Below are 17,968 nucleotides of genomic sequence, written 5' to 3' on the forward strand. Positions count from 1 at the left end.
CTCCCACCTCCCCATTTAAAAATGCCTGCATGCTTATGGTCCAGGCACTCAGGGCCCTTGCTTTGTCACATGGCTGCCCAGAGCTCCTCTGTGGTGTCACACTCCAGGAAGCATTTATTGCTCTTGCTAGTAAAGCTTACTATTTTATAGGATCATGGCTGTAGAGCTCTAAGGGCCCTCAGAGCTCATTCAGTCCAGCCCTTTCCTTTTACAGTCCCAGAGAGGTGAGTGAATTGTCTAATATCACTCTGGTAATGCTCTAAGTAGTAGAGCTGGGATTTGAACCTAGGTCCTAAAGACTCCAAATCTAGTGCTTTTTCCACTGTACCAGCTGCCCCTTGCTTCTCCCCTCATTCTCAAGGGACAAATGATAAAGAGAAACAATAAATATGGTGTTCTCTTTATAGATTGTCTTTATTTTCTATGTACTTATGTAAACTTATCTTTACGTGTTGTCCATGATGTCTTACTCTATAGAATGGAAGCCCTTTGAGCGCAGGGTCTGTTTCATTTTTGTCTTTATATGCAGAGTCTAGGACAGTGCCCAGTATATAGTATAGCAGGTGTTCGACAAATGCTTATCAATTGATTAGAAAATTGACTAGCCTAGTAGTCCAAAGATATGGGTTCTAGTCTTTGTCCTTTGTATCCAGCCCTGGGCCCTTTAGGCAAGTTAAAATTAAAATAATATTAATCATTGCTGCTTTAAATTGAAATTATTTTAATTAAAATTAACTAAATAAAATAGGGATCATGATAACTGCTCTGCATCTTCCCCCCCCATGCTTCTGAAAGTTAAATGATTTAGTATATAGGCAGCCATAAACAACATATAAAATAAAGCTTGATTATTATGTGCTTAAATTTGTATCACAAGATTTAGAGTTGGAAGGGTCTTTAGAGATGATCTCGCTCAACCTCCTTATTTTGCAGATGAGGAAACTGAAGTTCGGAGAGGAGAAGGGACTGCCTTGATCACGTCCCTGGGTCTGAGAGGGCTCTCGGAGGCCATGAGCCCATCCCCCCCAACCCCCTTCATTTTACAGAACAGGAAACTGAAGCCTGGGGAGACAAAGCAGTTTGCCCAAGGTCACCCAGGCCCTCTGACACCAGAGCCGTGTGGCTTTTTTTGAACTGTACTATGCTTGCTACAGAACCAGGGTTCAAACCCAGTTGCTCTGTCCTTATTCCAGACCCAGTGTTTGTTCTACAATACCATGGTTGCCAAGGTATTCATCAGACTACTGATATGTTCTTGAGATTCTATATTACCCCATTAGGTTGTTGACTAATTAGCAGTAGCCTGTTATGGACAAGGTGGAGTGGTTAGTGTGGTGGGGGGTGCAAAGGTAAATAGGATGTCATCCTGTCTTTCTAAAGCTGCTGCGATGTGGGAGTTCACAAGACAAAGGTCACTGGCATTTAGTGGAGTGTTTAGTGGAAGAGATGGGTCTTGCTCTGGGATCCAAAGGATCCAGTAGGACTTGAATAGGCAGTGAGGAGGAGAGAGGGAATTCTAGCCAGGGAAACATAATGTGTAAGAGTAGTGGAGGTGGGGATATGCAGGGCATGTTCAGTGGCAGAGTAGACATTGCTTTGTCCTGGAATATACCCAAGAATAATCTCTGACCTTGCTTGTTGGTAGGGCCTCTCAGGATTGGTTGTCACTAGGGCAGCAGAATCTGAGACTAGCCATTACTTCTTTCCCTCTCTGTCTCTAAGCAGTCTCTGTATAGCAAGGGACAGACTCCTCATTATTCTGGTTAATAGCATTCCTTTAGTGTTTTAAGTTTTGAAAAGCACTGTGTATTAATTCTTACCACAACACTGTAAAGTTAATACTGTTATTATTATCCCTGTTTTACAAATGGGGAAATTGAGTCTGGTAGCAGTTCAGTGACTTGCCCAGAATCACACAGCTAGCAGGTGTCTGAGGCTGGATTTGAACTCAGGTTTTCCTGACTCCAAGTCCAGCACCTTTACACACTACCATTTAGTTGGTTAATCTTTTAGTAAACTAAACATACCTTTATTCAACATCTACTACTTGCCACTAGTACTAAATGTTGTGATGGATGGAAAAGTAAAAGCCATAGCACCTCTCCTTTAGGGGTGTATAGTCCAGCTGGCATCATAGCATTACAGATTTAAACCTGAAAGGGATCTTAAGAGACTGAGTCCAACTGGATGTACTAAGAGGCAGCTAGATAGCAAATGGATAAGAGTGCTGGGCCTGGCCTCAGGAAGACCTGAGTTCAAATCCAACTTCAGATACTTAGTAGCTGCAGGACCCTGGGCAAGTCACTTAACCTCTGTTCACCTTAGTTTCCTCAACTGTAAAATGGGAATAATAAGAGCACCTGTCTTGCAGGGTTGTTCTGCGAATCAAATAGATAATAATTGTAAAATGTTTAGCATAGTGCCTGGCACGTAGTAAGCACTATATAAATGCTTATTCTCTTCCCTCTTTTCTAGGCTCAGGCCTAGTCTAATAGTGAGTGCAGGCTACCTACTAAGCTCTAAATTAATTTGAAGCACTCTCGAATTGAGAGATTGGTCTTGTCCAGTTCATAGGAGCTAACAGGCATCCCCCAAAATGTTACTTACCTCTTCCTCATCTCCTTCCTCCACAGTCTGTGTTTTGTCACCCTATTTGGCACTTTTTTTAGAGCCAATTGTATGTCCTTTAAGACCAAGGACGTCAAACTCATGTGAATTTGCCACTTAGTCCATGGAGTACTTTGCAAACATGACACCATTTCACTTTTTAAAAGCTTTAATTCCATGTTTTGTGAAATAATAATAATCCATCACATGGTATTTTCATAAGGAGAGTTTTGGCCCATCCATAAAGTGGATACCATTGTGTTTGACATTTATGGCCTGACCCCAAATCACCCTTCTAAACTTTACCTTCCACCCAACCGCCGGTCACGGATTCAGATTGGATGTCTCCTGCTTGCTCAGAATCCTGAGATCTTGGCTGACTCCTTAAGGATGTCAGGAGGTTAAAATGTGTATCTTGTCACCCCTTCTCTCTTAGGTTTTGGCGTCAGATTGGAGGCCACCTTCGGGTAGTGGAGTGCAACAGCCATGGTGTTGTATGGGGCATCGGTTATGATCACACAGCCTGGGTGTACACTGGGGGATATGGTGGAGGCTTTTTTCAAGGTAAGCAAGGACTCGTCTCCAGGCTGTTCAGTGTGGGTCACCAAGGTCCTCTCTCCTATTTACTGATGAAGCCATGCAACTTACCATGTCCCTTTTTAACTGGTCTGCGGTGTATTTGTTCCCTGGTTTAATCCCCATTTTGTTTTCTTACCAAATGCCTGAACTCTAGCTGCTGCTGTGATGTTTACTCTCTAGCAAACAGCTGGTTGACAGGTGACCTTCAGAGATGCCAACCTCCTGGCTGAGATGAGGAAGGGAAAGGAAACAGAGTCCCAGTGTCATGGCATTTGCTGCCTGGGGCATCTTGGGGCCTCTCCTCAGCCCCTCCTCTGTCCCATCAGTGGAGCCCCCTCACCAACCAGCCTATCACTGCCCCTTCAGCCTGTCTGAGTGGGCATGTTTCTGGAAAGAACTGGGAGGAATGACTTTATTTTCTGCTTCCCAACCTGTTGGACAAGTCTTTGCTTTTCGATGCTTTGATATGCTGAGTAAAAGTAAGCTTTGTAAGAACACACAGTTTTAGAGTGGAAAAGGGACTTTAGAAATTCTCTAGTCCAATTTCTCTTTTCCTAACAGGTGAGGGGACTGAGGCACAGAGAACTCAGGTGACTTGCCTGAGGGTGAACAGCAAGCATGTGACTGACCTGGCTGTAGAAACCCAGTCCCTAGCCCCTAGGCCAGTGTTGTTTCTGCTGTTCCCCATTGCCTTGGTTAGCTGGGCTCAGAACCTGTAGCTGTGACCTTTTTAGGTACCAACTGTGTGCCCAGTCTTCTGGGCTGGATCTGATGGGGGATCCTGCCATCTGTCTGGGACATATGTAAAAGAAAATGCCTTGTTTGCTGGTAAGCTCAGGTAAGCCTGTAACTTCTGCTGGCTTTGAAATGAAGAAAGCCTGAGAATAGAACCTTATGTTCTTAGCAGTAGCAGGTTAAGCCTGTTTTCCATTGGCAGGTATCTGTCTGTGGACCTGAAGCTGGGGAGGGGGCAGGGAGTGTTGCCTGACACTTGATTCACAGAGGACATTTCCTCTTCAGGCCTGGCCAGCAGTACCAGTAACATCTACATGCAGTCAGATGTCAAATGCGTTTATATTTATGAAAACCAGCGCTGGAATCCTGTCACGGGCTATACCAGCAGGTGAGATACAGATAGCAGTGAAAAGAGAGAACAGTCACCACAAACTTCCAGGCAGGGGTTAGGAATGTCAGCCTGGAAGACCTGGGGTGTTTCCCCTCTTCTCTGAGAGCCAGGGTTTGTCTTCAGGTTTGCCTGTGTTCTAGGGAGAGGGACTGGACCTATGTTTTCAATGGTGTAGGACACTTCCAGGTAAGAAAACTCCCTGTACCAAAGCAGGTTTGAACCATCTCTGCCACATACAGTCTTAGAGGCCTCTAGACCCCTGAGTGCTTAATTGACTTGCTTATGGTCAGGGACACCCTGCATAAGATAGACACTATTAGTCATAAATGTTTGTGCTATGCCCATCACCAATGTTATAAATGAGTTCTTCTGTAACTTAGATTCCTATAGTACATTACTTTTTTAAAAAGTTTAAATCATAGGTGCTTTTCTTAAAAATTAAATTTTGCTTCTTTTTTTCTCTCCTCATACCTCAGGGGACCCCTAATGATTTTCTTAGTCCTCTCTCCCCATTTAAGAAAAGAAAAGAAAAAAACCCTTATACATACATAATCAAGCAAACAGCTTCCTGAACTACTCATTTCTAAAGATCTCTTTCTTTCTGCATCCTTAGTTCATCACCTTTCTGTTATCATGAAGCATTTTTTCTATAAACAGCAATTCTTATCCCTGAGGAGGAGAAAAGGGGCGGGTATTTTTATCCCCATTTTAGAGAGAAAAATGCTGAGGCTCTGAGAGGCTAAGTGATATAAAGTTACGTAGCAAGTCAGTAGCAAAATCTGTAACCAGAGCTTTATCCACTAGCCTACACTAGATAATGACAGTATAATTTAACTACGCAGAGAGCATAAAGCACTTGTAACACCAGAGAGGCATGCATGGGTGGCAGGAGGCCATAACTCCAGGGAAAGGGATCCAGAGCCTACCGGAGGTGGAGAGAAGAGGTTGAGATGGCCACCTGTTTATTTAACCCTGGATTGAAGTGGAAGCCTTGTAATCATGAGTGTTGGCAAGAATGATGTTTGCCCCCTCAGTCATCTTGTTTACCGAGTCAGCAGCGTGAGCTTTAAAGAAAAAAAGGACCCTGTGGTTTCTGGGGATTAATTTAGTTTTGCTTTGTTTTAAATCCATGAGATGAGACAGCAGGAGCAGCTCTGTTGGCTTGTAAAGTACCTCAGCTCCCTCCAAAGTTAATGAGCAGACCATCCATACACTAGAACCTACCTTAGAGTTTCTTAGCTACAAGGTTAGAGAGTGCCAGGAAATTGTCCCTAGAGCTAATAGTCTTTCCAGCTCAAACGGAAAACAAGGATTGGGACTCTAATGATCTAGTTGTTTCAGGAGGGATGCAGAAAGTTGAGTGGTCCCCAGGAACTATATTAGCTGTAGTCATCATGCAGGTCACATCCTGTAAACTCATGTATACTGATGGTTTGGTGTGGTGTGAGCTAGTAACCTCCATTTCCTCCTCTTGCCTCCTTCTGGAGGTGACTTGAGAAAGGCAGTTACCCAGCTTCCAGGAACAGCCTGGCTCATGACTTAAGCAGGTCTTGTATCCAGATATTCTTGTTTGGGGGTAATTTGTCTTAGTGTCATTAGACCCATCCCACAGTAGGTGTGTTAACATAGGGAACTAGGAAGAGTGTGGTGTTTTGTTTTTTTTTCCTGTTGCTTTGGAGACGCTTTGAAGGTCTCCATTGTGTATCTTATCTCTTCCTATTGCCTCATTGCAGGGGTCTGCCTACTGACCGCTACATGTGGAGTGATGTGACTGGGTTGCAAGAATGCACAAAGGCCAACACCAAGCCTCCCTCCCTCCATTGGACATGGGTAAGTCCTGGGCCCTGTACTTCATGTCACCTGACTTAGGGAAGTAATGCTAGCACAAGGAGGAATTTTTTAAATTAATTTTAATTTTTAAATTAACAAGCATACATTTTGTCCCTTTCCCACTCACCCCAGTTGAAAAAACAACAACAAAATCCTTGTAATCATAACAAATATGCACAAGCAGGCAAAACAAATACCCCCATTGGCCATGTCCAAAAATAGGTATCTTATCATTCATCTTAAATCCATTACCTCCCAGTCAGAAGGTGTGTAGCATTCTTCATCATGAGTCATCTAGGATTGTGGTTAGTCATTGCATTGATCAGAATTAAGTCCTTCAAAGTTGTTTATCTTTACAGTGTTACTGTTATTATATAAATTGTCTTGGTTCTGTTCACTTCACTCTGCCTCTGAAACCCTCCTATTCATCATTTTTTAAAATTTAATTTTTTTAATTGACAAAAATCTACTTTCCCTCCCACTTTGCCCTCCTCTCTTCATTGAAAAAACAAACAAACAAACAAACACATAAAACCAAATTCTTATAACACATATTCATGTCAAACAAAACAGCCCCCAGTGGCCATGTCAAAAAACACATCTTATTTTGCACCCTGAGTCTATCAACTCTCTTGTCAGGAGGTGGGGGGGTAGCATACTTCAGCATCTGTCTTCTGGAATCATGGTTGGTCATTGCATTGATTAGAGTTCTCAAGTCTTTAAAAGTTGTTTGTCTTTACAGTGTTGTTGTTACTATATAAATTGTTCTTCTGATTCTGCTCACTTTACTCTGCATCAGTTCATACTCAGTGTTCCAGGTTTCTCTGAAACCATCCCTTTCATCATTTCTTCTGGTATAGTGATATCCCAGTATGTCACATATCATAATTTGTTCAACCATTCTTCAATTGATGGGCACCCTGTACTGGAAGAACTTGAGGAAGGGAGGAGAAACAGCTCCTAACAGCATTCTCTTTCTACTCTAGGTTTCTGACTGGTATATTGATTTCAACACATCTGGTGGAACTGATCGAGAAGGATGGCAGTATGCAAGTGACTTTCCATCGTGAGCATTTTCCATTTCTAGATGCATATAGTAAAGTGTTATTGAGAAACCATTGATTTAGAAGGTCAGTGTCCTCAGGCAGCTGATTGACAAAATCTTCCCTTATTAAAGATCACTGGGAAGGGAAAGGTGGGTGCAGAAGTGCCATACTTTTACCCAGATGCCCATCCTAGTATATTTTTCCCTGATTGTCATGAACTTCCTCCTTATGTGTAGCCATAATTTCTCCAGATTCAGTTTCAGTCCATTTCTCCTTGTTTATGCTTTCATGAATATAAAAAAAAAACAAAACTGGTCAGCAGACTTTTAATAGCTAGTATTTTTATAGCTCTTTAAAGCTTTCAGAGTACTTTGTATATATTACCTTATTTGCAATTTCTCATAAAAACCCTTCATGTAGTTAAATATTGAATATTTAACTCATTAAGTAACACTTCCTCCTCCCCCCTTCTTCCAAAATCTAGTTGCTCTGCTGTGTCATCATGGAAGTTATGATTTCCTGATACTTAACGGCCTCAGATAGTCACTCTATGTCTAGTCTTGTGAGATAGAAGGAAGCATTTCAGGATCATCCTTAAATGCCATATATTAGTGGCTTATATGTTAACCTTTTAAGGTTTAAAAAAAAATCATTCCCCAAACTGGCTCAGACACTGGAAGCTGAGCCCTCTAAACAGTAGCTGTGAACAATTACAATTTGTTAATAAGCTAAAGAGTGGGAACAAGACTTGTGCTGGTGTGATTACCCACTGGTGGATTTAGATTGCTTTAGCAGGCTCCTGGGGGAAGCCCTACAGCTTCAGCTGTTCAGAGGAAGATGGAGAAAGAGGGTCAACCTAGGCTCTGTTTATGTAGAAACATTCAAGATTTCCCATGTGCTCAGTCAGTTTATTCTCTCTGATATGTAGTGGTGTCTGCTAGGTGGTCCTCACATGTCTTACCTGGTAGAGAGCTGGGTGAAATTGAAATGAAAAACTATGTGGGGAAAAACAGAAATGGGGATTAGATAGGAAGTCCTATTTGAAAAGAGCTGCCTTAGTCTGAATGCAGATCGAAGCATATGATTTTCTCTCTCTTTTTTTTTCTTTCTCATAATTTTTCCCTTTGGTTCTCATTCTTCTTTCACAACATGACTAATGTGGAAATATGTTTAATATAATTGTACAAGTATTACCTATATCAGATTTGTATGCTCTCTTGGGGAGTGGAGGGAAGGGAAGGGGAAAAATTTGGAACTCAAAATCTTATAAAAGTGAGTATTAAAAACTAAAAATAAATAATAATAAAAAAGAAAAGAGCTGCCTTAAGTAAGACCTTGTCACATTTTGAAGGAGCTTCCTAATGGAAGAGATTTTCCATGAGAATCATCACTGTCGTTGGCTCCATGGCTTCAACATAGAAAAATAGGCTAGGAATAGGACCTGTGATTTGATTGCTAGGGAGAATGCCCAGGTGAGGAAATTCCCTGCACCTTCAGTGCAATAGAAAGTCTTAAAGAGTGGCCTTATACTCTGGGATTAAGTGACTTGTCTAGGGTGACACAGGCAGTATATGTCAAGGTTGGGACTTGAACTCACTTCTTCCTGGATTTGATGCCAGCTCTGTTGACAATGCCAAAATACTACTTCTACAAAAATAACATAAACTTTTCTTTGTAATGACACCTGTGAACCATAAGACGTATTCTTTGAGGCATTTTCCCTCAGTGGGACTGATTCATTTCCAAATCTCTCACTTTTGTTCCTCCTTATAACCAAGACAGCCAATAAGGGATCAGGGCTGTGGTCTGTGGCTGTGGAATCAAATTAAATCGGCAAGTATTATTAAGAATCTGCTCTGTGCAAAGCACCTGTCTTAGGTACTGGACATACAAATATGAAGAATGAGACAATCCCAGCTTGCAAGGAGCTAACATGTCCATGGGAAAGACTCCACATATATTTATAAATAGACACTGCATAAATACAAGTATATCCACATTAGTTAAGTACTAGGTATTTGGGGAGGAAGGTATTAGCATTTGGGGAGATCAGAAACAACCAATATGATGCTTGAGTGGCTGTATCTTAAGGAACAGAGGGACCTGATGAGATGGAGGAGGCATTCTAAGCATGGGGGATGATCGGAGGCTCAGAGACAGGCCACGGAATTGTGAATGTGAAGAACACAAAAGATGCCACTTGGCTTGGATTGCATAGACTGGAGACAGGTGGTGTAGGGCTTAACAGCAACATAGAGTTCATATTTTATCCTAGAGGCAGTAGGAAAGTGCTGGAATCAATTGAACTGCTCTCTTTTGAGATTGGGCACAGAATCTTAGTCCCTATTAATACTGTGCCTATACCAACTGAGCTAACTGATCCAGACTATTAGATCCTCCTATTGGACATCTACCCCGCCTCACTCCCTTAAGATGAGAGTCTAGTCCTCTCAGGATTCCTGAATTTGCAGATAGGTCACAAAGCAAAGAATAACTTTGTGTGAAAGAAAGAAAAATAGAACTCCATTCCTGATTAATAATCATATTCTACATTGCAGTAATACTTTATGTTTTACAAAGCATTTTTCTTACACAAAAACCCTGTGATAGAGGCATGTATTCTTCTATGTGTACACGTTGTTTCCCTACTGGAATGTCAGCTCTCTCTTTGTATCCCCAGCTCCTAGAGCAGTGTGGCGCACAGTAGGAGCTTAATAAGTGATTGTTGATTGATTCCCATTCTGCAGATTATGAAATTAAGTTTCAAGGGATCTTAAATGACTTGTCCACAGTCATACAGCTAGGAAGAGTCAGGGTTCAGACTCAAGCCTCCATCTTCTGACTCTGAGTCCAGTGTGTTCCCTGTCCACCTCACCATGCTGACCCATGGACATATAGTGAATTGAATAGATTGCATATACAAATGGTGGTAAGTTGAGGTCATGGCTGGCCCAAAGGAATGATTCTTTGGCTTTATCAGGTGAGTGAGTTGGACCAGAGAGAGAGAGCTCATCCATTGAATCAACAGTTAAGAGAAAAGAAGACCACAGTTACTTTAGTAGCCCTAGGGCCAGAGTTTTCAAGTTTTCTGATGTGACCATACTCTGATATGGGTGCCTGCTGTGTGCCAATAACTGTGTTAGACTCTGGACATACAAAGATGAAATTAAGATGGCCCATTTCCTTCCCTTCCCTTCCCTTCAGGAGTAACCTTCATAACTTTCCGTTAGTCACAGTTCTAAGGATAGATGTAAGGATTATAGAATGGGCCCCGTTCCTAAATTTAAAGGACCCTTAAAGCTTCCTAGGAAGGAAGAGAATCCCTTCTCTAATTAGCCCTGTTTTCTACAAATGAAGCTATAGCACTTGAACATTCAGTTTGGATTTTATCATTTTTGTGCTTGTGGAAATGTTGGTATTCTCATAGCATTAAATGGGTATTTTTCCCCCTGCATGTCTAGACTGGAAGCATCTTAAAGGCAGGGATCATGTCTTCTACTTCAGGGTCTCCCATAGGACTTAGAACAGGCTCCTCACATAGTAGATAGCTCAGTAAGTGGTTGTTAATTAACCAGGTGACCAAGAGTGGGGGAAAGAATGCACACTTGTAGGAGCAGTTTCTCATAGCCACCAAGTTGTTTGGGGAAAATAGATTTTGAAGCTAAGCTGTATTAAAAATTCTCCTTCTGTCCACAGGTCTTATCATGGATACAAAACTATGAAGGATTTTGTCAGACGAAGACGATGGGCAAGGTAATGGTGGGGAACCAAAGAAGGATGGGTAGCATCTCCTACTCCAACTGCTGGGAATTCTTTAGGGAATTATCTGGCTTCTCTTATACCTTTTGGAATAAACCTTTTGACCAGCAGAGAGCAAATTGGAGGCGGAAATAGAATCAAAGTAAATGTCAAACCAGGAAATGCCCTGAGGTCCCCAGTGCTCCCTTGTTTTCTCAAGTGTTTATTTTCAAGAACAAATAGGAGAAATGTCACTGTCTGGCTGTGCTCTTTGTGGGCAGAGCAGGGCTGGGGCTCCCAGAGTAGTTGACAGCTCATTAGAAGCATAAGCAAACTAGAGAACAAGAAAACTTTGGGACTCTCTGACCCCAAGGTCTCCTCAATCAGTCAATAAGTATTTGCACCTACAGTGTGCTAGGTGGAGTCAGCTAGATGGCTGAGTGGATAGAGCACTGGGGCTGGGAGTCAGGAAGACCTGAGTTCAAATCTGTCCTGAGACACTCATGAGCTTTGTGACCCTGGGCAACTCTCTGTTTGCTTTGGAGGCAGCTCTGTGGATGGAGTGCTGGACCTGGAGTCAGGAAGACCTGAGGTCAAATCCAGTCTGAGACGCTCACTAGCTATGTAGTCCTGGGCACGTCACTTAACCTCTGTTTGCCTTAATCCAATGGTGAAAGAAATTGCAAACTGCTCTAGTATCTTTGCCAAGAAAACCTCATGGACAGCACTGGTGTACTGTGGTCCACGGGGTCACAAAAAGTCAGACATGACTGAACAACAACAACAATGTGTGAGGCACTGGGGTTATGGCTCCTACTACCTCTTCATTGCTTCCCTTATATGATATTATTTGGAAGAGCCAGGAAACCCAATAAAAGTGACAGAATCCACTTTGACCAACTTGCCTAGGCATGGCCTATGCCTGAGTGACCTGTTATTAAGTTTGTAGATTCTGGCCAAAATTGTTAAATAATAAAAAACCCAACCTATGTTAGTAGCATTGAGCCCTCCTTTGTAAGTCATGATTTTTAGGATAGAGATTGGACCTTTGATTTCATTGATACAGTGAAGAACCCTTTCTACCAATACCTTCTCTGTAGTGATAGTCTTAGAGAGTTGCCTGATGTCATGAGAGGTTGGGACTTACCCAGGGTGACATAGCTAGTATGTGTCAAAGGCAGGACTTGAACCCACATCTTCCTGGACCAACTCTATCTACTACACCATGCTGCCTCTCTTGTGGTTCTTATGTTTGGGTTAAGAAATGAAATAGGCCTTGAGAGCTCCATGTATTTGCAAGACAGGAGACCTGCACTTCATGGTTTTGGTATTTGTTTTTTCTTCTGATGCTCAGGAAATGTAAGCTGGTGACCAGTGGGCCCTGGTTGGAAGTTGCCCCCATATCTCTCTGGGATGTCTCCATCATCCCTGGTTGTGAGGAAGGCAGCAAGGATTCAATTGCCCTTTGGGCCATCAGTGACAAGGGAGACGTTCTCTGTAGGTTGGGCGTGTCAGAGCTCAATCCAGCGGTAAGATCCTTTCTCCTCCCTTTGGTTTATTTCTCTATGTAATTTTCTCATAACTGGGGACTACACTTCTTAGCAATTCTGATTTGATGTCCAGGGCTTTCTTCTGGAGACGTGTGAGTGTTGAGTTTGGGGATAGTCTTTTCAGATACTCCCCACAAGAAGATCTGTTGAACCAAATAATTACAAAAACAGTGGCAGCTGTCCCTCCGAGGCTTTCACTGCATTTATATAGAGTTATAAAATGTTATAACTGAAAGGTACTTTACATGTCATCTAGACCAGTCCTCATTTTACCAGTCGTGAGGTAATGGAAGCCCAGAGAGATGAAAGGACTTGGTCAAGGTCACACAGCTAGGTAGAGGAAGGCGTGGGACTAGAATACAGACTTTTCACTCTCAGGCCACAGTTCTTTCTACTACCACACAAAGGCTTAATACGTCTGAAGTCCGTCAGTAGGTAAATAAGGGAATTTTGTAATGATAGACAATTGCTCTTTTTAAAAATGATCCAATAGAACAAATAGAAACTTCAGAAATGCAACAGAAAAGCTGACAGACCTTGCAGTAAAACAGAGGCAAGTTCTGCCTCTAGGCCTTGTGCTGGAGATGGTGGAGGAGGAAAAGGGACGTCAGCCTTGGAGATCTGGAAAGAGCGCCCCTTCTACACTGATCAGAGAGAGTTTCCAATGGGGCAGCTAGGTGGCACAGTGGACAGAGCACTTGCCCTGAAGTCAGGAGGACCTGAGTTCAAATCCGGCCTCAGACCAAACACTTGACACGCACTAGCTGTGTGACCTTGAGCAAGTCACTTAACCCCAATTGCCTCACCAAAAAAAAGAAAGAAAAAAAAACAGAAAGAGTTTCCAAGAAAGGATGAGCACTTAGTTTAATAATGTTCCTAGGACAATACTTGACAGGTCTTACCCTTCATAGTTGGTTAGGCCCTGTACTTTTCCAAGTGACAGGAGGAATAACGGTGACCAGTTTAATCCCTGGAAATGCTGTATTAGTGGACTAGCATTGGGTGAGTTTTCCTGACCTGCTTGGGAGGAGCTGTCCCACTGTGGTTGAGTGTTTCACAGATAAAGCTCTGATGCTACCTGAGCTGCCACCTGCATGCCTTGGTGACTCCCAGTCCCTGTGGGTTAGACTACCCTTGAGTCTTGTCTCTTTCAAAAATGTTCTTTCTCTCAAATCACCCAGGGTTCGTCCTGGCTGCATGTTGGCACGGATCAGCCCTTCATTTCAGTGTCTGTCGGGGCTTTTTACCAAGTCTGGGCCGTGGCCAGAGATGGCTCAGCATTCTACAGGGGCTCTGTGTCCCCCAAACAGCCAGCTGGTAAGTACAGCTGTGCCCCGAGCAGGGCCAGACTACAATTAGCTGTCCCCTTATATCCTCAACACATAGTAGGTGTGCTATCAAGGTATGGACATTGTGAAAGGCTCAGAAAGCCTCTTGGAGTGGATTCTGCTGTAGCCTAAGGAGATCCTTTTGTCCCCTACCCAATTTTATAGATAGATATTTCCCAGACAGTTTGAAAATTGCTCCCAAACTTTGCCCGCTTTTAGTGGTTTTATCCTAATGTCTGAATCAGCATCTTGCTTTCACTTCCCCACAAAGAAAAAAGTCACAGATCATACCAGCCCTAATTTGTACTGGCTGTGTTTCGTTTGAGATTTTTTTATAAGGTAGAAAGAGAGAGCAGTGTTTTGATAATAATGATTTGTCACAGAGTTGGCATTCATTCAATAGATATTTATCAAGCACCTACTACGGATGAGGCACTGTGTGGTGGGATACCAAAAGGGAATTCAGGGATGAATAAGAGATGATGCCTCCCTCAAGGAGCTTACAGTCTAATAAAGTAATAACTATACATAACCAAATACAGTTCAAAACAAAGTGTACTTAATGTATGAGAGAGGTCCAAAGCACTGCATGATTTCAGAGGAGAGAAAATTGACTTCTAGCTGGGGTCATCCCGGAGACTCCTTGGGGGCAAGAAGTAGCATTTAAACTGGGCTTGCAAAGCAGGATGGCAGTAGGCCTTGTTGATGGGCGTGGGCATTCTAGGGATAGGCAGCAAGAGAAGAAAGGTGCAAATGCAGGCCATTGCAAGATGTTTTCAAAGAATATGAGTAGTTCAGTTTGGCTGGGTTGGGCCTGACTCAGGCCAGTTCCTTAGTAGCTTATATTTGATAGTGGAATGAAATGAGACACTTGAAGGTCATGCAGCAGTTAACAAAAAATGTACTTAGCCACAACAGGATATTCAGCAAGGCTATGCATTGATGACACCCAGACGAGATCAAGCTGATCTAAGCTCCCTGTCTGAGTTGCTCATCGTGGTCCAGCAGCCAAGCATCAGAGCATGCCTGGAACTCCTGGCTGTTTTGGGCTCAGGTGACCAGAAGGCGAAGTCAGTGGCCTGAGCCTTTAGTCCCCTGAGCCAATCAAGTGTTATGGATGTTTTCAATACCTTTCAAAGAAAAACTAGCTTAACATGTATTAGGGTCGGGGGAAGGGGAGGAGTGGAAGGTGCCTATGACCACAGGGTCATAGTGGCGCTGGAAATGTCATTTGGAGCCAAAGTGTAGTGGATCGTAAATGTCAGGTCCTCTGCAGTCTGGCCGTCTCTCAAGTTTGGGAAGTAATTGAAAGATAGTTAAGGGTTTTAAAGAGAAAAGTGGTATTATCAGTTATCTATTAAAAAGACTAGTCTGGCATAAGTGTGTGTAAGAGAGACTGGTGGTGAGTTGGTAATCTATTATAGTTTTCCAAAGGTAATGAGGGCCCCAACGGAAAGTCCTGTAAAGAGAAAATCTAAAAGGCTTTGGTGACTTATTGGATATCTGGGGAGTGGGAAGAAGTAAAAAGGATCCTCCTCTGAGGGTTCAAGCTTAAGAGAAGGTAGCACCTGAAAGGTAGGATCCTGAAAAGCCATCATCACACTGACATTCATTTAGTCAATCAGTAAGTGTTTATCAATCACTTGCTATGTTCTAGGAACTATACAAGGCCCTAAGCATGCAAAGATAAAAATAGAAAGTTCCTGCCTTCAGGGAGCTTATATTCTACTGGGTGGATGTACGTTGTTTGTGAATGAGAAAGTGTAGATATATTCAAAATAAATACACAATAACTGGGAACAGCATCATTCCCTCCAAAAGCAATTGGGGGATCATGATAGACTTTGTGAACTGAGCCTTGAAGAAAGCTAGAGATCCCAAGAGACAGAAGTGAGGAGGGAAAGCATGGCAGGGGGTGGGGGAGGGGGATGGGACTCTGGGCAAAGGCACAAAGGGGAGAGATGGAATATGTGTCTGGAGAATGGCAAGTAGGCTGGAGCATGGGCTGTTCTGTGGGGAATAATGTATCTTTGAATGATGGGCTAGGGCCAGACTAGGAAGAGCTTTCAATGCAAAAGAGGAATTTATACTTTTATCATAAAAGCAGTAAAGCCCCTGAAGCTTCTTGAGCTGAGGAATGCTGGGGTCAGACCTGGGCTTTAGGAATGTCCATTGGCAACCTGTGGAAGATAAGTTGAAGAAGGGAGAGGCTGAGGCAGGGAGACCAGTAAAGTGATGAGGGCCTTATCTTTGGTGGCTGTAGTGTAGGTAGAGGGAAGGGCATGACTCTGAGGGACGTTATGAGGGTGACCTTGATTAGACCTGGCCAGTGATTGGGCATTGAGAGGTGATGAGGAAAATTCTGGTTATAACCTTAAGGCTGATTTAGTCTCTAAGTTTCTTTCTACTTAGTATTATTTCTCTTGCCCTGTGTTAACAAGTTCCAGCCTCCTTGTCCCCTCCTCACTGTTGCTCAGCACTCTCCTACATCTCCTTGTATTCTTATTCCCATCTGTCTCAGCACTTCTCAGTTCCTGTCATTTTTCTGCTCTTTCCAGTGTGCTGCCTGGAACCCTGATCCACTAGAAATTTCTTCTGTTTTCAAAATTTCCCCCTGTATATTCTTCTCTCTCCCAGGGATCCCTAAGAGTAGGGACAATTAATGTTTTTGTATCCCCTGCACCTAGCCCAGTGCCTGGCCTACAAGAGGAGCTCAATAAAGGCTTATTGAGTGATCTTTGACTACTTCCAGGCTCCCCATCCAATCATAACAATAAAGCACGTTGTCTTTCTCTCTGCTTGGCCTTTCCTTGTGGCATACTTACACGTGTACATCCTGTATCTCCCCAGTTAGACTCTAAGGTCCTTGAGGGTAGGGCCTCTTGTCATTTCTTGTTTTCATCTTACCATCAAGCATACTCCCTTATTTTATAGTAGGGACCTAATAAAAGATTGCTGAATTAAATTGGTATCATTAATGGAAATAGGGAAGTCAGGAGGAAGAACAGATTGGAGAAAGATGGTGACTTCAGTATTTGACACATTAAGGTGCAGGTAATACAAGTCTGGAGTTTAGAAAAGAGGATGGAGCTGGAGCTGGAGATCTGGATGCCCTACACTTAGCTAAAGCCATGGATGAGTGAAGGAGATTGCTGAGAAAGAACACAAGAGGATTAAGGAGAGAGCCATGTAGAGGCCTCTGTGAAGGGTGTGGGAAGAGGAAGAAGACCAGTGAAGGAGACAGGAGACAGAAATATTCAGGGAGGTAGGGGAAGAAATAGAGAAGAACAGTGTGACGGAAGCTAGGAGAATAAGGTCTTCAGAACGGAGGAGTAGAGAATCACTGGGACCTGAGAAAACAGGTTCAGTAGAACGGTAGGGACAGAAGTCAACTCGGAAGGAAAGTTAGACCCTGGAATTAATACCTGATTTGTACCTCTCTTCCCCTTTTCCATTTTTCCAAGGTCAAGGACAAGAAGACAGCTTTAAAGCATTCTCACTTTGACAAGGCTACCTTCTTAGTAATTAGTAATTATTAGTAATATTGTTGTATAGGGATAGGAATGGGGTAGGAGAACTGTGTGTCTGTTGTGTTGTTATTTCTCAACTGCAATTTACAAGATGGGTTTCTGGTTTTAGGTGATTGTTGGTACCACATTCCTTCTCCTCCAAAGCAGAAACTAAAACAGGTGTCAGTGGGACAGACATCAGTATATGCACTCGATGAAAATGGTAAGTTGTTTTTGATTCATCTTAACTGTTATAGCTCACCAAAGTGTGACAGGCACTTGAGAGGAAATAGGAACTTTTGTAAAAAGCTACAGACTGGGAATTAGGAGACTGAGATTCTAAGTTCTGCTCTGCCCACACCAGCTGATGACTTGAGTAAGCAAATCATTCATGTGGTATTATTCCTATTTAACAGGTGAGGAAATCAAGGTCCTTAATTTCCTTAATTCCTAATTTCCTTAATTTCCTAAATTCCCTTAAATGGGAATAATATTACCTGCCTTATTTACCTTACAGGATCGGATGAGATATTAGATGGAAAAGTGCTTTGAAAAAATCAAAAGCACTCTTCAAATGTATGTTATTATTACTGTCTGCATAGTTGTTGGAAAAAAAACAATTTTTTAAAATTGTTTTTTTCCCAATTACATGTTA

The 17,968-nt window shown here is 42.6% G+C and overlaps 1 protein-coding gene across 5 annotated transcripts in view; it reads left to right on the forward strand.

The window, feature by feature from the left end:
- Positions 1-17,968, forward strand: part of TECPR1 (tectonin beta-propeller repeat containing 1) — a 73,781-nt gene that overhangs the window by 40,956 nt on the left and 14,857 nt on the right. For all 5 annotated transcript variants that reach the window (XM_027874385.1, XM_027874387.1, XM_027874384.1 and 2 more), the window contains 8 exons: positions 3,044-3,171; positions 4,207-4,309; positions 6,046-6,142; positions 7,129-7,208; positions 10,885-10,941; positions 12,281-12,455; positions 13,658-13,793; positions 17,444-17,536. In XM_027874385.1, coding sequence (XP_027730186.1) covers positions 3,044-3,171; positions 4,207-4,309; positions 6,046-6,142; positions 7,129-7,208; positions 10,885-10,941; positions 12,281-12,455; positions 13,658-13,793; positions 17,444-17,536 — 869 coding nt within the window. The remainder of the gene's footprint in view (positions 1-3,043; positions 3,172-4,206; positions 4,310-6,045; positions 6,143-7,128; positions 7,209-10,884; positions 10,942-12,280; positions 12,456-13,657; positions 13,794-17,443; positions 17,537-17,968) is intronic.

Source organism: Vombatus ursinus, unplaced genomic scaffold (genome assembly GCF_900497805.2).
Source record: "Vombatus ursinus unplaced genomic scaffold, bare-nosed wombat genome assembly UNPS02014807.1, whole genome shotgun sequence".
NCBI lineage: Eukaryota > Metazoa > Chordata > Mammalia > Diprotodontia > Vombatidae > Vombatus > Vombatus ursinus.